This window comes from Astyanax mexicanus, chromosome 21, assembly GCF_023375975.1.
Source record: "Astyanax mexicanus isolate ESR-SI-001 chromosome 21, AstMex3_surface, whole genome shotgun sequence".
NCBI classification, from domain to species: domain Eukaryota; kingdom Metazoa; phylum Chordata; class Actinopteri; order Characiformes; family Acestrorhamphidae; genus Astyanax; species Astyanax mexicanus.
In genome coordinates this window covers 6,603,025-6,630,323 of record NC_064428.1, presented here as the reverse complement: position 1 = coordinate 6,630,323, position 27,299 = coordinate 6,603,025, and the positions used below count along the sequence as shown (strand labels likewise).

Sequence of the window (27,299 nt, the reverse complement as noted above, 5' to 3'; positions counted from 1 at the left end):
GAAAACTTACATTGCCTTTGTTGCCATGCCTTAATTAGTTGTTCCTTCAGCTTAATTATCTAAATCCTACAGCTTAATAAGTTGTTAGAATCTCTCATCTCTCAATGACTTAATTATCTTGTTCCCACACCTTAATAAATCATGATTACCACCACTAGTCAAAATGATCATTCAATAAATCTACAAACACAACAAAACTACGAACAGCGATTTTATCAACTTGTAAAATGTAAAGTTTGCTGATGATCAGTGATGGTTTGAGCTGCATGACTGGGATTCGAACCAGCAGTCTCCCGATCATAATGGCAGCGCCTCAGTCCGCTGAACAATCTGGAGCCTTGGTTGATTTTCTACATTGTAGTTTAATGTTAATGTTAATGTTAATGATAAAGACTTGAAAACGCTGAGTAGTAATTAATCTGTATATTATATTATTAACCCTTTATACTCTACCTCTCCATGAGGAAACCCAGTATTTTCTATTATCATCCAGTACCAGCAGCCTTGAGCTGAAACTTGCAATTCTTTGATCATCATCTATAACTCCGAGTCCGAAGGGCTTAACGTGACCTCGCCACTGGCAATGAGAGATACGGTGGATGGAGTGGCATTCAGGAAGTGTCCATCAGATTGCACCAGTGCAGAACAGCTTCAGGGATTTTCCACGTTTAAAACGTATGAACTGGTGCAACTAATGTCAGGTTCACACTAGACGAGTTTTAGAGTCGTCAGATCGTTGTATTCTTCACATTACACAACTTATTGGGCCCTATTTAAGCAGTAGAACACGAGAGGGAGTGTGTTATCACGAATAACATCACGGCTGTGATTTGGTCGCAGGCACGAGCCGAAGGCGAGTTATTCGTTGATACCACACGACCTCAAGTGTTCTATTGCTTTTATACAACAGTTTCTTTTTACAAAATGAATAAAGAAAATAAATCAAAGAACTTTAAGAAATTCAGTTTGAATGCGCTTTAATATGGACTGAGCCTTCCGCCAAAAAGTAGTTCCACAACAACTGTAACAGAACTGAAACTTAACTACAAAACGGTGTATGGTTTATACAGACTAACACCACGAAAGTTAGCTTGAAATATAAATTGGGAATAAGTGAAGATGGTAACGTTAGGAGCGTGAAATAACGCTAATACTCTCCTCTGCTCTGTGGAGTCGTCTTCAGGTGAAAGCTGCGTATTTTTTGAGCATTTCTGCTTGTTTTGCTGGGTGGTGTTGGTTTTAGCTAGCTGGCTGGACTGTGGTTAGGTTAGCGTAGATTCCTTTAGCTCAGCTGGTTAAGTTAGCGTTCTGGCTGTCAGACGGCAGTAACCAAGCGATTTTCTTTCCCTTTTTTCCACGAAAGACGAGTCAGCGCTGCGGGCGAGCGTGCCGCGGCTGAGCGCTAGCCTGTGCTAAGCTAACGCTGCTGCGGGTGTCCTGTTACTCGGCAACGTGTCGGCGGGGTGATACAAGTTTAGTGTGAGAAGGCCGTAATGTTATCATGAATATCATCACGGCTAGATCACTTCTCAACCAATCAGATTGTGAGGTCGGAACTAACTGTTGTATAATAGTCCTATAGTGCATTGTCGCAGCTTGATTTCAAGCATGTTGGTATGTCTTTGGTATCGAGGGGATTCAAAAAGGATGCTCAAAAGGCATGTACTAATTCTCTTAATTAATCATGGGTGTGGTTAATTTTGAGCGTAACATAAAATAAACCAATCAGTGTGCCAGTCGTCATTCCCTTTAAGAAGCAGGTGAGCTCTGCCTTTGGCACATTCTTCCCTTGTAAAAAAAAGAAGTATACTTAAGTTATGTTATTTTGGAACCAGTTATTTGTACTTAATTACTACTTATTTGTAATTAAAATGATATAAATTTGCACTAAATTCACATTGAGTATACTAGTCGTATGTTATTTTCGCCACTACTTCATATAATTTAAGTATATTTGTGTGATCTGTCCGACTGAAAATTAAAAATCTATATATAAACATAATAAAAGTGTACTTGAACTACATATGCACAATAATTCAAGTATACTTTTTTTTCTACTTTTACTTACATTTTTACCTACTTAATCTGTAATTCAGTCTACTTTGAAAAAAGTATATTTTATTTGGCTGTGCTGATTTTATATTGGTGATGTTTTTTTGTCTATTTGTCTTTCACCACCAGTGTTGGGCATCTTACTTTGAAAAAGTAATTAGTTATAATTACTAGCTACTTCTCCAAAAAAGTAACTGAGTTACTAACTGAGTTACTCCACTATAAAAGTAACTAGTTACCAGTAAAAGTAACTATTGCGTTACTTTTGTGTTACTTGCCCCCGTAAACCACCCCCCCACCCCACGGCCCCCACCTTCTCAGAGCGTGTTTCATAAGCCAGATGTATAGAGTGCACGACAGCAAAGACAAGTACCTGCATAGAGGTTTTTCATTCGGGGACGTAATGTGATCTCGACGTGCACATTTAACCTTTGACCTCAGTAAGTGTGAAATAGTATCGGTATTTTCATCTGGAAAGGCTGTTTTGCTGCTGGAGTTCTCTGATTGGCTGAAGACGTAATCTTAATATACTTTTGCCAATCATTATCGTTATCTAGTAATTAGCTAGATTACTCCTTACTGAAGTAACGTTAGTAATGCTGTTTATTTGAACGTTATTCCGTTATTCCCATCACTGCACACCACAAGTTTAATTTCCAATAATTTGGTTTCGATTTTAAGCCGCAACTTTCTTTTTGGTAAATAATAAAAATATAATAAAAATATATATTCCTGTGTGTTCCTGGGTGCCTTTCTAACAGTCATGGTTACCCTTGTTTCCTAAAAAACAATGTACAGAATTGCACACCTGGTAAAATCAGAGCTAATCCAGGCTTTTCTGTAAGAATGGTACTTGACCTCGTTGTGATGAGAGAGAGAACAGCTGTAGAAAGACTTGCGCAGCAGTTGGAGGTCTTTTTGATTTGATAGCACAATTACGCAGCTATCGCTTTGCATTACACATGTGAAAGTTTGCAGCGTACAGTTTCCCAAGACTGGAAACAAGCATGAAATTAACGCTCGCCATCCAGCTCTTCCTACAATCTCAACATCTAACCGGCATTGGATTTAAAGGATTGAGTATAAAACATTAGCACGCTTATGCACACTTATGTACACTGTGGTCCAGATACATACAGCTCTGGAAAAAAAAATAAATAAATAAATAAGAGAGCACTTAAAAATGATGAGATGACCAAATTGAAAATCTCTGGAATATAATCAAGAGATTATAGAAGATGGATGATCACAAGCCATCAAACCACCAAACTGAACTGCTTGAATTTTTGCACCAGGAGTAAAGCAGCATAAAGTTATCCAAAAGCAGTGTGTAAGACTGGTGGAGGAGAACATGATGCCAAGATGCATGAAAACTGTGATTAAAAAACAGTGTTATTTCACCAAATATTGATTTCTGAACTCTTAAAACTTTATGAATATGAACTTGTTTTATTTGCATTATTTGAGGTCTGAAAGCTCTGCATCTTTTTTTGATATTTCAGACATTTCTCATTTTCTGCAAATAAATGCTCAATTTGGAATTTGGGAGAAATGTTGTCTGTAGTTTATAGAATAAAACAACAATGTTCATTTTACTCAAACATATACCTATAAATATATATATATATATATATATATATATATATATATATATATATATATATATATATATATATATATATATAATATATATACATAAAGTTTCCTCACAATTTTTCTGAAGTCCTTTGCCTAAAAATTGTATACTCTTTCTGGTTTGATCCCATTAAAACACCACATGCTCTAATAATGTGTTGTTAATGCAATATAAAAGAAAGATCTTGGTTTATTAAAGGTCTACAATAATTTTTCAACTTAACTTAATTTACCAACCACTCTAAATCTAATGTAAATAGCTTAGAACCTGATTAAATATTTCTGTTATTCAATTAAAGCCACAACATAAGCATAGGATTAGCATCAGATTGTCCTGGAAGGCATCAGCTTTTATGGATGTCATATATATATATATATATATATATATATATATATATATATATATATATATATATATATATATATATATATATATATATATATATTTAAAGTGAGTACCATCAATAAATTCCATTTTATAAACCTGTTATCTCTTCGATTTTCATCCTGAAAAGTTGTAATTAAGTAAAAGTACCTTTACTTTGCTAAAATTCTACTCAAGTAAAAGTAAAAAAGTACTCAATGTAAAAATTAGAAAGAACACGGGTTCCCCCCAAGCCGCGCACACAGACCCCAGGCTACACTGATTCACACAGTGTCTCTCCCGCTAACCGTTATAAACATTGCATGGTGAAAAGTTAAGCTGCGCTGCCATGGAGAACAAAACTCTTTTTTTTTTTTATTCAGACAATTTGTTTTTTTTCCCCAGCATTTCATTTGTTACTTGTGGTTGGGAGTTTTCCAATTAAAATGAGTAAAAGTAAAAATGACAAATTACCAGAGGTGGAAAGTAATGAATTACATTTACTCACATTACTGTAATTGAGTAGATTTTATGATTAATTTGTAATTTTTAAAGTAGTTTTTAAAATAGGTCATTTTACTTTTACTCAAGTACATTTTGACACAAGTAATTTACTTTGCTACATTGGAAAACTCCCAATTACTGAGTTAACAAATAAAATGCTGGGAAAAAAGCAATTATCTAAAAAAAAAAAAAAAAATGGCACGGATGTTCGCGCATGGAATAACGAGGCAATAACGTCCTCATGCAATACAAAATGTACCCCGCCAGACAGAGCTGTCAGCTTTTTAAAACTTCCACATCAAACCTGAGAAAGCATGTGGTGTAAGTACTTTTATCATTAAACAATCTGATTAAATGTTAAAAAAACAAATTAAATAGCAGTTAAAGCACAGCAATGGCAAGTTAAAACATAATAATGAACTTTAAATCCATAAAAATACAGTTTAAAGTCACCTAAATGACCATAACCTTTTAACAGTAAAGAAAAAAAAAATGGATCATAGAAACCTATACCACTAGTTTTATGGGGTGGTCTGAACAAATACTGCCTGAAAGATCCAAATTATTATGTGGAATAATAGTTCATTAAAAAACGATCTAATTTATTATTTGATTTTACTTTTTTACATCAAATAATTCAAAGTAACTATGTAACTTTTACTCAAAGTCCATTTTAAATTGAGTACTTTTTTACTTTTACTCGAGTAGATTTTTAGATGGGTTATTTTACTTTTACTTGAGTAGAATTTTAGCAAAGTAAAGGTACTTTTACTTAATTACAATTTTTCAGTACTTTTTCCACCTCTGGAAATTACTAAAGAAATCTACTCAATTACAGTAATGTCAGTAAATGTAATTCATTACTTTTTTAATGTTAGAATCTTTCTATATTATTAAATATTTATTTACTAATTAAGGAGGCAGGTGTGATACCTTGTCCCCGTGAGAGAAGGTCTGTCCATCGCTGGCTCTCCTCCAGGAGATCTCAGGCAGAGGTTCTCCCTCAGCGGTGCAGGAGATCATCGCAGCGCTGCCCTCCACCGCCGTCACGTTCCTCAGATGAGTGATGTGCGGCTGAACTGTGAAACAAAATCAGAGCAAAAGCTTAAGAACTTTCTAACGATTCTTGGGAATTCGAGATTCGGGATCTTTGAGAACCTGCACAGATTTTCTTGGCTTTTCTTGGCTCTTGGTTAGTTATTAAGGCATTTATAAGATGTGCTTATAAATAGGCGGCCCGTGAGCCAGATGTGGCCCGCAAGCATGAAACATCTGGCCCGTGAGGTTGTTTAAACTATAATGAACGATAATAAAACAAGCTAAAATAATAAAATGCTTCTCTGGAGAGCTTTTGTTTACATGCCTCCCCTCCCGTTTAAATTGTTTCGCCCATTCTCAGGCTCCCTATCTTCTTATAAGAGTGTTTTTTTCCACTGCCGTGTCCCAATTCACTAGCCAGGGCAGCGGTAGGGTATTGGACCGCGACCCTGATGACACGGGTTCGATCCCGCGTGAGGAGCGGGCAGTGTGTTTATTTATTTATCTTTTGTTTTCTTTTCTTGGCAGAGGTAGAAAGTATTAAAATTACATTTACTCACATTACTGTAATTGAGTAGATTTTATGAGTAATTTGTAATTTTTAAAGTAGTTTTTAAAATAGGTAATTTTACTTTTACTCAAGTACATTTTTGACACAAGTGATGTATTTCGCTACATTGGAAACTCCCCATTACTGAGTAAAAAATAAAATGCTGGGAAAAACAATTATCTGAATAAAAAAAAAAATCAGAGAATCAGCTATGTAGCCTGGGGTCTGTGTGTGCGGCTCGGGGGAACCGGTGTTCTGTCGAGTTATGCTACCCATCGATATGTGCTTCTTTACGCCACTGTGCATGCGCCGACCAACAGTTTTTTGTATGATTTTTATGTTTTTCATGACAATTCCTAAAGTTTTTATAGGGAACATTAAACAATCTATTTGAATGTTAAAAAAACATGTGAATAGCAGATAAAGAACAGCAATGGCAATTTAAAAAATAATAATGCACTGTAAAACTATGTAGTAACATAACCTTTTCACAGTAAAGAAAAAAAATGGATCATAGAAACCTATGCCACTTGTTTTATGGGGTGGTCTGAACAAATACTGCCTGAAAGATCCAAATTATTATGTGGAATAATAGATAATTAAAAACTATTTAATTTATGATTTGTTGTACTTTTTTACATCAAATAATTCAAAGTAACTATGTAACTTTTACTCAAAGTACATTTAGTACTTTTTTACTTTTACTTGAGTAGATTTTTAGATGGGTACTTTTACTTATACTTGAGTAGAATTTTAGCAAAGTAAAGGTACTTTTACTTAATTACAATTTTTCAGTACTTTTTTCACCTCTGCTTTTTGGGTTTACCTGCTTTGAGATCAACTGTTCTGCAATTGGGTTCAACAACCCTCTGGGCTGGAGAGCTACTAGTCTGTAGCACTCCAAAAGGGCATGGACAACTCATCCAGGAAGTCACAAAAAAAACAAAACAAAAAAAAAAAACAGTTAAGGTCATCGCTAAGATTATAGTCATTGCACAGATCTGTTTTATTAATAATGGGGGTGTCATTTATTTATTATTTTTTTTATTCATTAATATATCTATTTTAATATTGATGCCATTGTTAATTAAAACATTAGTTTAGTGTTTTATCAAGATTTCTTTATATATTTAACATCAACATTGAGAAGTTATTTTGGAAAAGGCAGGGGGGCGTGGCAACATAAGGCTTTTGCGCTTAGGGCATCCAAATGGCTAGTACTGGTCCTAAACATGGCATACTGTATAATAAACATACTGTTTAATAAGCTTTAATACTTATGTGAATAATAAAATAATAAAAGTCTAATTCATTAAAATGCATTAGCCAAATGTTACAAATATTTTCTTTATATTTAAATATATATATATATATATATATATATATATATATATATAATATATATATATTATATATGGTATATTTGCCATTAAATGAAAGATTTGAGGTAAAAAAATATTAACATATGTCACACAGATTTGTCATCATATTTGTAGCCAAAATAGAACTTAATATAAACTTTGATGAACTTTTGCAAAAAATAATTATATATATATATTTTTTTTCTATAAAAGGCATAGAGAACATCCCACACTTAAATGTCACTAAACTGTTTTCCAGATTGCATTATATACATTATATAGCGTTAATCCTTAAGTGAATAATAACTTAGATCTAATTCATTAAAAATGCATTAACAAACAAATATGCATTATTTATATTTAAATATAACTATTTTATATATTTATATTATATATTGTATATTTGCTATTAAAGTATTTGAAATACAAATTTATTAACATATGTCACACAGATTTGTTGCCAGATTTGTAGCCAAAATAGAATTTAATATAAACTTTGATAAACTTTGGTTTTAAAAGAGGAGAGCAAAAATTTAGCTTAACACCATAAAATCATTAAAGCATTTCATCTATACAAAAACAAACTTTTGGTAACACTTTCTATGAATTTAATCTCTATAAGACTCTATAAACATATTTATAACACTTTATTATACATTCATAAAGCATTATAAACATGGCTATACATATTTATAAAACTCTATAATTCATCATATTTTTATTGTTTATTGTTTATTGTGCATCATGAACTGTGATTATAATGCATTAATAGCTGTGTTTATAACAAGGTTATACGTCAATACCAAGAAACTCAGTCCCAGCTTGTAGACTTGTATCATGACTAAAAAAGCTTCCAACTTATAAACACACCCTCAGTAATCCTATAAATATATTTTTAACCACTCATGAATTATACCTGTCTTGAATATAATATTAGTTATAGTCAATTATAATGTATTATAACAGGTCTTTGTGCGCTCTAAATAAAGTGACAGACTTTTATTGTGGGACTAGATTATTAACGATAGACTATTTTAACATGTGTATCATAAGCATAGCTTATAATGTATTATGATCACAAGTCATAATGCTTAGTAAACATGGCTATAGTGGGTTATGCATTTTTATTAATATTTATAGCCATGTTTATAATGCCTTATGAATGCATTATAATATATTATGAATGTAGTTATGGAGTCTAATAAAGATGACATTCATAGAAAGTGTTACTGATATATAAACTATTTTAACATGTATATCATAAGCATAGCTTAAAATGTGTTATGATCACAAGTCATAATGCTTAATAAACATGGCTATAGTGGGTTATGCATTATTATAAATATTTATAGCCATGTTTATAATGCCTTATGAATGCGTTATAATATATTATGAACGTAGTTATATAGTCTAATAAAGATGACATTCATAGAAAGTGTTAGCAGACCTTTTTTAAATAAAAGGCATAGAAAAAATCCCACACCTATATGTCACTAAGCTGTGTTCTGCACTGCCCATAATGCAATTTAGTATATATATATATATATTGTATGTATACCTTACAATGGCTGGTTTTCCTGTTGTTTTCTTTTTTTTAACACAGCTGATTAAATGAAAGCGCTAATTAACAGAGGCTATTTATACGTAGCTGCTTGAAGCTCGTCGTTGGCTAATGGAATAGCTATCTGATGTGGAAAAAAAAAAGTGTAACAGAAGCAGATTGGAGACAGATTGCTATATATTTCTGTCCCTCAGACCACTAAACTTCTGCTGGAGAGACCAGGCGTAAACACTTTACTCCTCAAAGAAAGAACTACGTCAGCAGAAAGCACTTTCACAAAAAAAACTGTGAAAAACAGTGAAAAACAGAAGCTACAGCTGGTGTTCAATCAACCAGTCAATCTCCTGATTAACTCAACATGCTACCTTTCACCATCACCAGTCTGTTCACCTGATGGTCATTGCTGCAACATCAGTGGGACATTATCTAAGGCCACACAAGGGGAGCTTCACATCTGTTTAAATGTGGAAAAAACAATAAAAAATGCTATAACTTTATCTTAATTGTAGACATTATTTGACTTTAGACAGTCTAAACCAGGAGTGTCCAAACTATTTTTGTTGGGGGCCAGATGGAAAATATATTTGAAGTCACGGGCCACAGACTCTGTAATAAAACAAATAATGAAATATACCACTTTTTTACTGATTATTTCATTTTCACACCATTTTACTTGACTCACTATCTTTATCTATGTTTGACAGTGTTAAAATATTAAACTCCTTAATTACGGTAACTTTTAGACTCTTTGGCCCGTTTTTCTGCGCTTCAACTTCACCCTCTCCGCTTTTAGACTCTTTGGCCTGTTTTTCTGTGCTAAAACTGCGCACCCTCTCCACTTTTAGACTCTTTGGCCCGTTTTTCTGCGCTACAACTGCGCACCCTCTCCGCTTTTAGACTCTTTGGCCCGTTTTTCTGAGCTAAAACCGCGCAGCCACTCTGCTTTTAGATTCTTTTACCCCTTTTTTCTGCTCCAAAACCGGGCACCCTCTCTGCTTTTAGACTCTTTGGCCCGTTTTTCTGAGCTAAAACTGCGCAGCCTCTCCGCTTTTAGACACTTTTAGACATTTTGGGTTTCTGACACCTAGCGTTCAAACTTTGAATCTCACATTATAAAAACCTGCTTAACAGCGTGCCAACTTTCATTCTATTTCTAAAATACCTTGTGGGCCGCTCCAAAAAAGGAAACGGGCTGCAAATGTCCCGCGGGCCGTAGTTTGGACACCCCTGGTCTAAACCCATGATTTACTCAACTTAAGTTTATTAATTAATATACACTGCCTTAAAAACATATTCCCCCCTCCCACCACATATATCTTTTTTTTTCAGCTTTTTTGTCATAATTACATTTTTAGATTATTAAATCAACTTTAATATCAGACTTTTTATATAACCTTTATTAAGGGAAAAAACATATCCAAACCAATTTAGTCCTTTGTGAATGAACTGTGATCATTTTTTTGGGAAGCTGAGTTTAATTTCTGACAACATGAAGCAGATTAAAGATCTCAAACAGCAGCACATTATTAAGAACCTCAAGAAAAGATTAGAAAACAAAGCCATTGGGTAATTGATATCAATCAGTCTGGAAAAGAATACAAAGTAATTTCTAAAGCTTTGAGACTCCAGAGAACCACAGTGATTCACTATTATTCACTAATGGAGAAAACATGGAACACTGGTGAACCTTCCCAGGAGTGACCGGCCGACCTAATGAAATTACTCCAAAAGGGCATGAACAACTCATCCAGGAGGTCCCAAAAGAACCCAGAACAACATTTATTTAAAAAACTGCAGGATCTCACTCTCCTCAGTTAAGATTAGTGTTAATGATTCAATAATAAGAAAGAGACTGGGTGAGAATGATCTCCATAATAAACACTGCTGACCAAAAAGAACACAACCACCCGTCTCACATTTACCAACTAACATCTTTATGATCTCCAGAACTTTGGGTAAATATTCTTTGGACTGACGAGACAAAAGTGGAACTTTTTGGAAGGTTTGTGTCTCGTTACATCTGGTGTAAAACTAACACATCATTTTAGAAAAAGATCATAATACTGAATATAAAACATGGTGGTGGTAGTGTGATGGTCTGGGGCTGCTTTGCTGCTTCAGGGTCTGGATAATTTGCTGTAATAGATGTTTACCAGAAAATCCTGAAGCAGAATATCCGGCCATCTGTTCATGAGCTCAAGCTCAGGTGTACTTGGGTTCTGCAGCAGGACAATGACCCAAAGAACACAAACAAGTCCACCTCTGAATGACTAAAAAAAATGAAGAGTAAATGAAGGTTTTGGAGGTTTGGAGGAGTCTTTAGATTAAGATGCTGTGGATGATCTTAAACAGGAAGTTTATGCTCGAAACCCTCCGATATGTCTGAATTAAAATAGTTCTGTAAAGAAGAGTGGAACAAAATTCCTCCACAGAGATGTGAAAGACTCGTTGCCAGTTATCAGGAAAGCTTGATTGCAGTTGTTGCCACCAGGGGTGAGAAAACCAAGTTATTAGTTGGTTTGGATAGATTTTAAGTTTGTTTTAAAATTATCATTTAACCCTAGAACGCTAATATATGTTGCTGATGTCTGAGTTGTATGGTGCTTTGAGGAGCTTCAGGGTGATGATCATTGATGTCATTAATGTGATGGTTGATTTCCTCCTCCCATTTAAGTTTTTTTTCAGGAGCTAACATATTTTATGGGTGTAATTTACCTGATTTTAGTGTTTGTGTGTTTAAATCAGGCGCTTACATGTTTTGGGAATGGGTGGACCAAATTTTTTTTTGGACACATTTTTTGGACATTACCTGTTAAGGATTACCTGATTTTCCAATAATTTTTTCTGCTTTTTTATAGGGTCATCCATGGTACCATTTTTTTTTTTTTCATTTTATGTATTGTTGTATGTTGCAAAAAATGAAAGAAGTGTAAACCCAAACGTTTACAGTGTAAACCCAACATTAGTGATAGTGTTACTAAATTAAATGTTAGTGTTTTAGGGTTAAAAACTGCTTTAACTGCTTTAATCAGGTTATCTTTGTTTGTTAATCTGAAAAATGAGCCATTTGAACTCTAGGCTGTGTTTTTTTTTTTTTCTTCGTTTTTGTTTTCAGGTCCTCTTTCAGGTCTTATAACACAGTAATTATATCAGACAGACACATGCCCTGATCTCTTTTACTCCAGAAGACATACGGCTGCTCAAAAATATAATCATTTAAAATGTAAAAGGAAGCAGAATTGTTATATTTTCCTGGAACTGATCATGTTTTAGTCAAAATTTTACCAAGCGCCTGTTATTTTTTTTTTTTTACTTATTTTTGAATATATAGACTTTAAATATATTCACACCTAAAATATATTTTTAAAATAGTTAGACTAGAGTGTTTATGAGTTAAAAAAAAGCATACGAATATTGACGATTTGAGTTCATTACATGGTTTATTAATTATTACTTTGATAAAATACATGGAGAAACAGCATCAGGCGGATTTATTTTTCTTGATAATCAATAATCACACCTCTAGGATACATGTAGATACTAAAAACCACCTGACACTCAGAGCAGACTATAGAGCCTTTCAGTATTTTGAGGATCAGGACACACAAAGAAAACAAAGAAATACAAAAAATGTAAACTTTTTAGTCTAAATAAATAAACATGTGTTTTGTGAAAAATAACTTCTTTAGTAAAAATGTGCGAGTAAAATAAAACCTATATAAAGTAGTGCGCACACCATACCTAGCTTTAGTTTGAGTAAAGCAGGTAGTTTAGTCACACTTTTTTTTCTTTGGACACTTTTGAGTCTTTATTTACTGATATTATTTGGTTTGAAACATCATATAAATATGTTTGAAGCACTAAAGGTTAATAATATTGGTTGGGGAAGGAGATTTTTCACTTTTTAGATGTTTTTCTCAATGGGTTTCTTGTAGATTTAGCTTTACCGCACTTTTTAATCATATATGGATTATGTTTATGTGTTTAAGGCATTCCTGAGTATTTAAGCTGAGAACACAAGGTCTGATTTTGGATGGAAAATCTGTCCTTAGGGTTCTAAGGGTTAAACTCCAGCTCTTTTAAAAAAGAAAAAGCAGAACCAAAGTCACCACTGACCTGCAGTTCTCACTTAAGTCCAGCCGGACCACAAACGCTGTCTGTAAGTGTTCATTCAGCAGTGGAGACTTTGCTATGCATTGTTCTGACAGGCTTCAGATCAGTAATCACTGACAGTTTTGTCCCAATTTACACCAAACGTCTCGTCCTTCTGTCTCTAAAGCGCAGCCGCTTAGAAACGTGATGGAAAGACTCAGATTGAGCACAATCAGCCCGTCCCACACTATTTCTCTCACATCGCTCACTCTCTCATCCTCTCAGCATGAGCCATCACTCTTTACCCGTCTTAAGACGACGCCGGCGTGCCGCAATGATGCTTTTTTCTCCATCATTCCTGCTTGATTGCCACCGAACAGCTTGTACCAACTTGTTCACTTTATTCTACTCGCTGAATTCACGTTGAGTAGCCAGGAGGTTTCTACAGAGAGAGAGAACTTCTGTTAATGTAGTTTTACAGTAGATCAGGCTAAACACACACACCAGTATACACTGATCCGCGTTTCTACACCTGGAATTAATGTTTAGTTCTACTGATTAAACTGGAGCACTGTGTCGTTTTATAATCACAGACTGAGTCCTGTATCTGTTTCTCTGCATCCTTTACTATACCAATATTCTGGCCTATATTCACCAGAACTACCCACCATTTTTTGTGAGCAAAAGTATTGGAAAATGTGACTCTCAAGTGTGTTTTGTTGTCCAGATGTGTCCTGATACATTGATTATTTAAACAATAAACATTGCTCAGTTTCAGATTTGGGTTTTATCTGTTTGGATTGAGCATGTATATGTATTCGCGGAGTAACCAACATAAAAATCAGAGAGCTGATTATGGGTGAAAATCAAGCAACTCTAAAACTGAGAGAACAAATATTGTTCACAGCCAGTGGAATGGAATGCCCTGAAGAAGAAAGTCGTCACTGGTGTACTAAATAACAGTTGATGAAGAGTTAGACAAATGAAAACCTCATCAGTTGATGACAGAAACACTGTGAATTCTGTAAAGAAAAACCCTAAAACTACTGTTAGTGACATCAGCAACAACCTCCAGAGAGCAGGAGTGAAGATATCACAATCTACTGTTCACAGAAGACTTCATGAACAAAAGTACTGAGGCTTCACCAGAAGATGAATACCACAAATTATCAAGAAGAATAGAAAGACAACTGTCACACATTAACCTGTGTCTGTCCTGTGTTTTTCCCTCTTTTGGTTTTCTGTGCTCCTGCCCTGTTTTCCTGTCTTGTGTTCCCAGCCATGTGCTTTTTTTGAGCACATGGCATTGTTTTGTTATTGTCCAGTCTCCACCCTAGCCCTGCCCTAGCCCTGCCCTAGTCATTAGTGTTATCACCTTGTGTCTCATTTGTAACTCCGCCCCCTCATTACCTCCACAGGTGTCCCTAGTGTGTGCCTGTGTATAAATACCCCATGTGCTCCTTTGTTCTCTGTCGTGCTTTTTGTTTGATAATGTCCTGTTTAACCATGTCTGGATGTTAATCTGTGTTTTGTCTACGGAGTTCTGGTTTGTTTTCTTTATATTGTTTGATTCTTTGGTAGTTTATTTCACTTCTTTGTTTGTTTTGACCTGGTTTAGTCATTTGTTTTATAGTCTTTGTTTTATAGTCTTAGTGTTTATTTTCTTGTCCTAGTTTTTCTGTTTGTCTTATTATGTCAAATAAAACTGACTTGCATTTGCATCTGGCCTCCTTCTCCGTGTTACAACAATTCTGGAATTTTCTAATTTAAGACAAAGATTAACCTTTTCCACTGTGATGGAAAGGCAAAAGGATCTGCTCATGATCTCAACCATACCAGCTCATCTGTGAAACACAGTGGAGGTAGTATCCCGGCTTAAGGGAAGGGCTCATTTATTAATCTTCATTGATGTTTAATGAACTCAGAAATCTACAGAAACATTTAGTATGTGAATTTTAAAAAAGATGAAACCAAACTAATTGAGAGATCCTTCATAATGCAGCAGTTACTTGATAATCCCAACACCCAACACCCGCTGCAGCCTGGAAAAGCACCACAGAAGAAGAATACAGTTATTGTTGCAGTAATTGCAAGACATGGATTTGATTGATCTGTTCCAATACTTTTGCTTACAATAAAAAATGGGGTGGGTTCAGACAGAAGGTGCTAGAGTGTCTTCTGAACTGTGTATCAGATCCAGATGTAAATAACTGGAAATGAAAGCAGAAATGTTGATCTTTTGACTTATATAAATAATAATATTTTAATATCAAACCCACGGTTTTTCAATCTATATCAGAATTAATGGGATCAGCCTCACTTTTCCAATACTTTTGGAAAAAAAAGGGCCATATTGCCCACCCCTACTGATCATAATGTTATGCTTGATTAGTGCACACTGCTTCTTTGTATGTGCAGTATGAGTGTGTGTGTGTATGTGTGAGTTCCCCCAGCTTGTTTTCTGCAGATAAGCTCTTCCCCCCCTCCATGGCTTAGCGAACTTTCCCCCTAAACACCATGGTTGTCAAGGGCAAACAACCCGACGCGAGGCTCCGTGCATAATACCCCGTTTTCTCTCGGTACGTTCAGGGGAAAGAGCTGCACACAGCCGGGCTGAATGGCACGGAATAAATCCATACTGAAGTGAATGGAGCCCGAGAAGAAGAGCAGTTGACAGCGTGGGTCTTTGAACGCTGTCTGGAGAGATCAAGGAGTTATTTGTACAGCAAGACACACTGAAAAAGCCCCCCAGAGACGGATGGAGAGATCCAGGCAAGGGTGTACACCCACAGACTCTCTAAAACTCTCGCAGACGCAGAAAACAAGTAAACAGAAACACTTTCCAGTTTAGCTCCTTAATTCCCACATCCAATTTGAAGTGCCAAAGGTTTCCAGAACAGCCGCAACCAACTCAACTAAAGTGCTGAAGTGGGAAGTACGTATCTTTACTTTACTCAAATATTTTACCTCTACTCTCTATACTTCACACCAAATTTCTGTCTTAAAACTTTTTACTCACTACATTTCCTACACTTGGGTGCATTTCCAGACGTCCAAAGTCTCCCTGAAGTTGTGGGCAGTGATGGGAGTAACGGCGTTGAAATAAATGCCGTAACTTTTTTCAGTAATGAGTAATCTAACTAATTACTCTGACTGTAACTATAATGCCGTTACCATTTCCCACTCCCCGTTACTGACTACTGTTTCAGGGAGTAGCTCAAACTATTTTTTTCAACTTGATATGTCGACATTTCCCAAAATGTTTGTAACACTAAAAATGACAACCAATCTCCAAAAACCTTCGTAAGTTACGTAGTACTTCAACTTGTTGGAAACTAAGAGTACTCTTAACACTTAAGACCCGCTCGTAACTCGCTAAGAACTGATTTCACACAGTTCCACCTAAACAATTACGCTGCTGAATCCTGTATTCATACTGCACTATATGACATGCATAATGCCTTATAATGACTGTAATAAGCCTGTATAATAGCTCATAAGTACTTATAACGACATACGTAACACAATAATATAAACTACAAGTATAAGGGTTTATAAGGAAAGAACTTATATCTGTTCATAAGAACATTGTACAATGTAGTGTTGTAATCCACTATAACACAGATTTGGTATATTTTCTTATAATGCATTATAATATGCAGCTATGATTTCTTCAATTAAGCTTTTTTAAAAGTGCGTAACATATTATAAAGCCTTATGTACAGTCATTACTGACTTTAATTGAAGTGAGTTTTCATATGCTTTTTAAACGTGAAGTAAATTTTATTATGCCTTATTGTAATGTATTATAGAGCATTATGAGTGTTCTTTACTGACTTTAAGTGAAGTGAGTTTTCATATGCTTTTCAAACGTGAAGTAAATTTTATTAACAATTACAGCTGCCTTTAAAGAATGCACAGACGCACTGATTCTGTACAAGTAAAAAAGGCCATGTATATATAAAAGCACACTTTAATTGTTAATTCATTGGTTATTTATAAGAAAAAGGCATAACATAACATACATTACATAACATTTAGTAGCTTGAGTTGTGTTGATAGTGTGTTCTTAGTTTATCCTAGTACTATCCTACTATTATGTTGTAATTCACAGCATTCCATCATCTGACCTGTGAAGATACTTTATTTAATAATGTGCATTAATGTACGTAGTTTAATATTTTAATCCATTGGTAATATTATACTTTAATCAATGGTTTAACACCAAAACGGCAGCGGCAGTCATTTTGATTAGATTTTGCACGTTACTTTACTTGATTTATACTGCACGTTACTTTAGCCGCTCAATTAACTTTTTAATATTTTTTTTTTGTTACTTCTTGCATACAGACAAAGGCACAAGTGTGTGTGTGTGTGTGTGAGTCACAAGGGAGAGGAGGATGAGATAAACCATGGTTTCTCAACCGGTGGTGCCACGGACAACCAAGGGTCCGCAGGCTCATCCTCAGAGGAAGACAGTTGTCTATAGTGAGCACTTTAAATCAGGAAGCTCAAAAATTGAAATCTAATTTCAAACCAAACCTGTTGCTTCATTTGAATAATAATAATAAAAAAAAAATGTCACGGATACGCCCACACAGAGAGCCGAGTCATCCGGTGTTCTGTCGAGTTGTGCTGCCCTGTCAAACCGTGCTACTCTTATGTGTGTATATTTAAAGGTAAAAATACAAAAGAAGCACAATATTAGAGCATGTTTCCAGTAAGAGGTTCATGTACTATATATTTGGAAAACCTAAATCACAGTTTCAGGGTAAAGTTATGGTAGCAAGAGTTTATTATACTCTGTTTTTTTTAGATATTTTATTATTATTATTATTATTATTATTATTATTATTATTATTATTATTATTATTATTATTAGGGGGGCCTTGATGCAAGTTGTAAACAGGTGGCCCCAGAGACTGTAAAAAAAGATGGACGCCGTGTCGCCGTTCCCATTCATTTAATGAAAATGAAGCCAAAATCTTCCGCCATGTTTCCGATCCTGAAACCCGAGTCTGTAGAGCGCAGTAGAGACCAGAGGAGGGAGAAAGACTGTGGAGAGACCGCCTACTCATTTAAATAACCCCACCCCTGAGGGCTGCCTCGAGGTCACAGGCTGCAGAGCGGAGCTGACGGTCTGTTTTTGGTCCCGCCCATAAGCAGCCCTTTTACAATAACCACACCTTTTTTGAACAGAGCTGAATAATGTTTTAAAAAAAGAATTCTGTGGGGATATAAAAATTTGACAATATAAGCAGAGGTTACAGTAGCTGCTGCATTAAAATAAAGGAGGTAAAATTACAGTATATTAGAAAAAAACGTGATTGAAAGTTGTCTGTTTTGCCATTGAAACCTATGGGGATGGGTGGGGTTACACAGCTTTCTGAAACCGAACAGCAGGGGGCGCCATGACCTGTGGTGGCTTCACTTCTGAGAGACGATGCTCTGTCCAGCTATACACACTCTATGGGTGGGCCAAATGGTAGAAAAGGTTGACAACCTTATGAAACACGCTCTGAGAGGGTGGGGGCATGGAGGGTTACATAACGCAATAGTAACGCAATGGTTACTTTTACTGGTAACTAGTTACTTTTATAGTGGAGTAACTCAGTTAATAACTCAGTTACTTTTTTGGAGGAGTAACTAGTAACTATAACTAATTACCTTTTCAAAGTAACGTGCCCAACACTGGTTGCGGGAGACAACCGCATATATTATTAAAAGCTCCCTGATGACCTGGAATGATCTCCTGGAAATGTTGGACCAGAATGAGTGGTCCAAGTGTGAACACAAACCTTTTTACCCAATTGCATGTGGAAAAGAGATGGAGAGAAAGAAAAATCCGTTCCCCTCGTGTGCATATTCATGAATCGCATGCAAAACAGAGAGGGTTCTGATTGGCCTGTTCTCTGCAAAGAGTCTGTGTCAGCCAATCAGTTTTTAGTGTGGGCGGGCAGTTTTTTTTTAGTGGGTAAGTAAGTCAGAGAAAGAGCATCATTCTAAAAAGAGGAAATATAAAACTCATGGTAACACTTCCTATGAATCCTGTATTCATACTGCACTATATGACATGCATAATGCCTTATAATGACTGTAATAAGCCTGTATAATAGCTCATAAGTACTTATAACGACATACGTAACACAATAATATAAACTACAAGTATAAGGGTTTATAAGGAAAGAACTTATATCTGTTCATAAGAACATTGTACAATGTAGTGTTGTAATCCACTATAACACAGATTTGGTATATTTTCTTATAATGCATTATAATATGCAGCTATGATTTCTTCAATTAAGCTTTTTTAAAAGTGCGTAACATATTATAAAGCCTTATGTACAGTCATTACTGACTTTAATTGAAGTGAGTTTTCATATGCTTTTTAAACGTGAAGTAAATTTTATTATGCCTTATTGTAATGTATTATAGAGCATTATGAGTGCTCTTTACTGACTTTAAGTGAAGTGTGTTTTCAAGTGCCTTCAAGTACTCACTTCACTTAAAGTCAGTAATGATTGTATATAATGCTTTATAATGTGTTACATACTACATCAAATCGAACAGCCAGATTAAAGTACAATGTTCAATCTAACATTAATATTAGTTAATATTGATTAATGTTGCCAATCAGTTTTACCAGTTCAGGTGAGAGAGGGATGGTTGGATTTTTGGTGCTCTGAGAAACATTGACAGAGGCCATCATTTCACCAGTGTTTTGAATATACTCTGTTTTTATCACCTATAGTGTGACACACAATATACTGTTTTTATTATCAGTCTTTTGAAACCAGTTAATAACTAGAAACCACCACACCACTTAGAGTGAAGAGGGCTTATTAATTCCAGATGGTGGTCAGGTTTATATGTATTGTAACTACACAATGACCTTGTGATTGAAAGGATAAGAATTCTGTAGCAGGGTACGTCTCTGTCTACACATCACCACGTCCTCAGCGGCCTGTATTTCACCACCTCTCAGCTGAGATATTTCTGAAGCTGACTGGCTGGAAAATCGATGGTCAGATATTGAGTGTCACTCAGCATTGTGAGCTTTTGTGTCAACCTTGACAGAAACAACAACATTTCCAAGTTTAAAAGCCCCAACTGGAGAGTTGCCCTGATGCTCGTCTGTTTTTATCAGTCATAGTAAAGAGCCAGCTCCTGTCAACACATCAGAATCCCAATACATCTATATAAATACACTGTAGAATCAAACAGCCTAAATTATTTAATTACCGTATTTTTCACACTATAAAATCCTTTAATAATGGTCCCAAAAACCGTCAGTGCGCCTTATAATCCAGTGCAAATATGTATGAATTTAACCAGTCAGGTATTAAGGAGCAAGAGTTAAGGATACAAGAGTTTCAGTTTAGTTCTCCAGCACCCAGACTGGAGCAGCATTAGCATTAACCGCTAACTGCGCTAAGTACTAGCTCATTCGCCATTCAGAGATGAGTATATCGGATTCTAGCCTGCTGCTAACCCTGGCTAGCACTGCTGGAGCAGTATAAGCGTTACCTGCTAGCCACATTGCTAAACACTAGCTCTTTCGCCATTTAGAGGTGAGTGTTATTGGCCTGTAGTCTGCTGCTAACCCTGGCTAGCACTGCTGGAGCAGTATTAGCATTAGCTGCTAACCACAGCGCTAAACACTAACTCTTTCGCCATTCAGAGGTGAGTATATTGGACTGTATCCTGTGCATTTACTGTGTTAAAACAAACTACGTTGCCCGAACCCCTAGCTAATATCACCGAGGCTTACCGGAACACTCAGGGTTCCTCAGTGTAGCGCTGTCAGGCGGCATGTACTAGCGCTAACAGCAGCTAATGCTAATGCTGCTGCACCTAGCCTTAGTTTAAATCTGTAAATCCAAGCTTACTGTAAATAAATGGAAGCGCTTCACTCAAAAAACAGTGCTTGATTGACTTTAAAAGAAAATATATTTTTTTAAGAATTACAATTTTGTTTACTTAGCTTAGCTTTACTTAACTTAGTTACCCCACCACCTCAACCCAGTGGCGAGACCTGCTGAATTAGAAGGAAAACATGGCAACACCACTGTTCCTTACTAGTGTCACATAATGCTCCTTATAGTGCGAAAAATGCGGTAAGTTGACACAACTTAAATGCTACATACATTTATGATCACTGATTGTTAAGCTAAACTCAAAAGTGACTATTTAAGATGCACACTCAGTTCATTTTTGGCATATCTTGAGTTAAAAGTTAATTTATTTGCTTGAATCATAGTCGTTTCTATGACATGTTTTATTCTATAAACTACAGAAAACATTCCTCTTAAATTCCAAATAAAAATATTGTCATTCAGAGGATTTATTTATTTGCAGAAACTGAGAAATGGCTAAAATAACAAAAAAGATGCAGAGCTTTCAGGCCTCAAATAATGCAAATAAAACAAGCTTATATTCATGACGTTTTAAGAGATCAGAAATCAATATTTGGTGGAATAATTCAGTTTTTTAATCACAGTTTTTTTTATGCATATTGGCATCATGTTCTCCTCCACCAGTCTTACACACTGCTTTTGGATAACTTTATGCTGCTTTACTCCTGGTGCAAAAATTCAAGTCAAACTCTATTAACTAATTAAGTGACTTCTGACGGCAGTTGAAGCACTGGATTTTATTCAGAATTCTGAATACTTTTTATTTGATAAAAAATTTGAAAAGCATGTATAATTTTTGTTCCACTTCACATTTATGCACTACTGTGTGTTTGTCTATCACTTAAAATCTCAATAAAATATTTTTTTTGAGATTTGTAAGGTTGTAAGGTGCCAAGAGCCTGAATGATGTGAATACTACAGATTTATTCAGAGAAGACTAACTCCTCTGAAGTAACTCGCTTCCTTTCCTCCCGCTTCATCTCCTTCCAAGTGTCAAGTGTTAAGCCCCCCCCTCACTCCCCCACTCTCTGGTTTGCTCCGTCTCCCCAGTGTGTCGGCTGTCAAGGGCTATGAATGTCGCGAGAGTCACAACTGTGTTGCCGCCGCAGCGCTTTGCAAAACAAAACTCCTATCCAATAAGGCGTAATATAAATGTGCATTTTGAGGAGCTAGCGGCTCGGCGAGAGCGCAAATAAATCTCTCTGCGTTTTTCATGAAGGCAAGAGCGGCAAGCGGCCCAATCGGAATAATCACTCGCCCAATATGCGCACCAGAGCCAGTGAAAATATAAACTGTGGAAAGGGTGCGGCCGAGATCGTTGAGATAATTGAGTGCGCTCCTGTTTTTGTTTTTGAAACAGCAGAACGTTCAGTTACTCTGGTGGATCTGTATTGGGGGAAAGTTTGACTTTGGGAAAGCTCTACATGGAAGTAAAGGTGAAAGCTCTTTCACACTGAGAATGACTCCTTATTTCATCGACGTTGCAAATTTGGCTCCATCCATCTTCCCATCAATTTAAACCATCTTCCCCTTTCCCTGCTGAAGAAAAGCAGACCCAAACAATGATGCTACCACCACCATGTTTGACAGTGGGGATGGTGTGTTCAGGGTGATGAACTGTGTTGCTTTTACGCCAAACAAAACGGGTACCACTTTAATAATAATTTAATAAGACTACCCTTATAAAGCGTTTATAAATGGTTTATAAATGAGTTTATTCATTATTACTGATTAGGTTGTAAATGCTTTAAAAATCATTGATCAGAAGTTACAACACATCAGTTGAAAAGGCAACAGTGATGCGTTCTTTGCTTAGTCATGTAATTCAACTTAATTTATAGTAAACTACAGAGCCCCTAAAGGGACGTGGTGTATTTTTTATTTTTTTTTACATAGAAAGTGCACCACTTACTAAGTCGTGAGCACCACATACTAAGTCGTGAGCACCACATACTAAGTCATGAGCACCACATACTAAGTCGTGAGCACGACTTACTAAGTCGTGAGCACCACATACTAAGTCGTGAGCACCACATACTAAGTCGTGAGCACGACTTACTAAGTCGTGAGCACCACATACTAAGTCGTGAGCACCACATACTAAGTCGTGAGCACCACTTACTAAGTCGTGAGCACCAGATAATGGTAGCTAGCAAGCTATAGTTTAAACTGGCATATGTTCCACAGTGTAACGTGATTAACTAGCTAGGTTAGCTAAGGTTATCTATATTTCATTGTGAAATGTTTTAGCTAACGTTAGCTAGGTTAGCTAATGATAACTATTTTATTTTAGTAAGGAATGTTTTAGCTAATGTTAGCTTGGTTAGCTAATGTTAACTACTTTAATTCAGTGGGGAATGTTTTAGCTCTGTAAAAAAAAAAAAAAAAAAAAACTGTAAAAAAATAATATGATAAACAGCTGGAATCCCTACTATCATCATTACATTTACACATAAAAAAAGCTTCCTTACATTCCAACAATCACCAATTCTTGGTGCAGAATTTTTGTGTTACTAAGTGTGATTTTTTTTTCCAAATCCAACTATGATCTATTTATTATTATTATATATTTTTTTACGATATTCATTGTACATCTTGTTACCATACACGGCCAGGCCTCTTTTTTGATAGATAGACAGACAGACAGACAGACAGACAGACAGATAGATAGGTAGGTAGGTAGGTCGGTAGATAGATAGATAGATAGATAGATAGATAGATAGATAGATAGATAGATAGATAGATAGATAGATAGATAGATAGATAGATAGATAGATAGATAGATAGATAGATAGATAGATAGATAGATAGGTGGGTGGGTGGGTGGGTGGGTGGGTGGGTAGGTAGGTAGGTACGTAGATAGATAGATAGATAGATAGATAGATAGATAGATAGATAGATAGATAGATAGATAGATAGATAGATAGATAGATAGATAGTTCCTAACAACAGTAAAACTGTGGTCAGTAAATGACCATCAATTGGAGAGGACTAGAGGATGGTGTAAAACTGTTTATGGTTATGGAGTTAAAAGTGTACTGGAGATAAAAGGCGAGGGTTTCTGAAGTGAAGATGAAGTGAAGATGAGCGTGTGTGTATCTGTGAGATAGCGTAGAGCAGGATGAGCTGCAGGTGGATGTGGTAGTGGATGTAACTCACCAAACACTTTGAGTAGAATCTCGCTCTCCTTGCTTCCAGCCTTGTTACTGGCTCTGCAGGTGTACAGGCCTCCGTCCCCCTGTCTGATGTTCTTAATGGTGAGTGTGCTCTTGCCTCCTTCAAGCATGTTGAACATGTACTGCTCAGATCTCTCGATTTGTCGTCCCTTCCTGTAGAGAAAAAAGAGAAACAGTCAAAAAAAAGTCAATATAGAGTTTAAATGCCACTGTTTGCTATAAGCATTCATAGGCTACGTGCTGTGATTGGACAAATACATCATTATACTATGACTATGTAGGTAAATGGTGTGTCAATTCGTCTATGTGATTTTCCACTCTATTAGTCCATTCACCAATCCATCCATCCTCTATAGTTTCCATCCACTATTCCTTCTGTTCATGTATCAACCTGGCCAATAATGTTCTTAGGTTAGGTTCTTCCATTCGTTAATCCTTCTAGCCATCAATCTCTCCGTTAACAGAAAACTGTGCAGTCTGTCTGTCCGTCCGACCGTCCGTCCATCCACCCATCCATCTATCTATGAACTCAACCCAACAACCCACCCATTAATTAATCTATTCTTACATCTACTCTGTGTGTTTCAATCTAATCACCACTTTAAAATAAGACTACCTTTATAAAGGGTTTATAAATGGTTTACACTTTTAAATGGTTTATTTTCATTCTTTAATTCTTTCATTCATATTTCCTTTTTAGCCCACACATCATCCATAGATCCATCCACCCACCCAACTCCTCCATTCATTCATCCTTTTCTTCATCCACCTCTTCAACCAATCTATCTATCAACCATCCTTCCATTCCATTCTTCAGCCACTGTCTCTCTTTATTCACTCATTCATCCATTCATTACCCAGTTGGCCATTTAATCAACGCATTCCACTACAGTACATCTGTAGATCCATCCAGCAGATTTACATTTATGCATTCTTAAGCTCAAAGGCCACATTCTGCTCAGTTCCTGTGCTGCTCGCGCCTCACGCTCGTGAATCCCTGGGGAAATACTGAGGAGAGGATAATTGGTGGCTTGTAAATGATGGCGTAAAGTGCCAAGTGGAGCTGCTGAGAGCACAGGGGAGAGACCAGTCCAGCGGCAGAGACCCACAACTCGGCTGATGTTTTTGCAGGGGAAGTGTTTATAGGCTGGCGGCCAGCAGACGACAGCATATTGTTTAAAATCTAAAAGACGAGAGCCAGAGGCTGTTCTGTTTCAGGAAACCACCAACACTGCTTCGCTTTATTTAAAAACATGCTGCTGTAAATAGTTTTGAGTGGCAGGCTGCCATGATAAAAAATAATAACATCCACCTATGAGCCATGTAAATATATGTTAATATATATATATATATATATATATATATATATATATATATATATATATATATATATATATGTTATAATTTTAGTTTTATTAATATATTCCATTACTCTGAAACACCAGACAGATAGGGGTGACGCTTGTCGAATAAAAGGTAAAGACTGGTTTATTTACAGAGCTGTAAACAGGATAACACAACCAGATAACAGATTGAACAGAACTCAGTATAAACAGACGTAGTACAGGAAACAGTCCAAGAATCAAAGCCAGAAAGACAGTCCGATAATACAACAAATCCGATAAGGGCAAAGACAAAAGGCAAAATCCGTAATACAGGAAAAAGGGTCATAACAAAAGGGCAGTCAGAAAAGGGTTTGGAAAAATGCTCAGTACGCAACATGAGTCGGCAATACCTTGCAAGGAACCTATGCTAACAGAACCCTATATATACAAAACATAGAATTACTATGAACCGGAACAACTTAGAACACAGGTGAGTCTGAACAAGGGAACATGACGCGATTGGGTGAAGGTGAGCGGCTGACAGTGACGTCATCACCAGTGGGTTCATGGGAAATGGAGTTCGGGAGTGTGAAAGGAGAAACTGGAGACGTAACAGTACTCCCCCCGAGGAGTCCGAAAGGACCGGAGGATGAGGACGACACACGGGAACCGCCCCTCTCCAACCGGAGGCCCGACGGAAGAGAGGACCTGAAGCGGGGATAGCCTGGACAGGGACCCTGGTCCTGGGACGGCCCCTGGTCCTGGAGCCACGGACAGAACTGAGAGACCGAGTAGCAGCCGACCTACAGCGCCTACCCCTTCCAGGGTCAGGAGACCTCCTCGGACGACCCCTAGGGCGTGGTGCTGGACGGGACAGGTGAGACCTGTGGAACTCTTCCACCAACAACGGGTCAAGGATGTCGGCTGCAGTAACCCAGCTTCTCTGCTCAGGTCCGTAACCTTCCCAATCCACCAGGTACTCTAGGGCACCCCTTCTCCTTCTGGAGTCTAACAGGCGCTCTACCGCGTAGACAGGTCCCCCATCCATGAGCACCGGTGGAGGAGGCAGCATCCCATGCGAGGTTTCATCCAGCGGACCAGGGATAACCGGCTTAAGAAGAGAGACATGGAACGAGGGACAGATACGGTAATTAGAGGGCAGCTCAAGGAGATAAGTGACTTCATTGATGGATTTAATAATTTTAAAAGGACCAATAAACTTAACTGAGAGTTTTTTGTTTCCCTCAGGGAGCCGGAAATCCCTGGTAGATAGCTAAACACGATCCCCAGGGGAGTAGAGAGGAGCCTCACGGCGATGGCGATCAGCCTGTTGTTTATGTTGGGCTAACACAGCCTCGATACGTCTGTGAGTTTCCTCCCACACTTCCTCACTACGGCGCATCCACTGATCCACAGCAGGGATGTCAGATGGTTCAGCTGACCATGGCATGAGAGGAGGTTGATAGCCTAGAAAGCACTGGAAGGGAGTTAGTTTGGTAGAAGAACTGACTAGTGAGTTTTGTGCTAATTCTGCCCAGGGGAGATATTGAGCCCAGTCATGGATGTTATTAGAACAATAAATACGTAAAAATGTTCCTAGTTCCTGATTCATTCTTTCGCACTGACCATTACTCTGGGGGTGATAACCAGAAATCAAACTGAAATGCCCAACCTATTCATAAAAGCTGACCAAACTTGTGATATGAACTGAGGACCAAGATCGGA

At 36.7% G+C, this 27,299-nt stretch overlaps 1 protein-coding gene across 2 annotated transcripts in view; it reads right to left on the bottom strand.

The window, feature by feature from the left end:
- LOC103027145 (neural cell adhesion molecule 2) overlaps nt 1-27,299 on the bottom strand; it is a 564,336-nt gene that overhangs the window by 90,491 nt on the left and 446,546 nt on the right. For both annotated transcript variants that reach the window (XM_022674973.2, XM_022674975.2), the window contains exons 7-8: nt 24,233-24,402; nt 5,489-5,634 (exon numbers count right to left, since the gene is read on the bottom strand). In XM_022674973.2, coding sequence (XP_022530694.2) covers nt 5,489-5,634; nt 24,233-24,402 — 316 coding nt within the window. The remainder of the gene's footprint in view (nt 1-5,488; nt 5,635-24,232; nt 24,403-27,299) is intronic.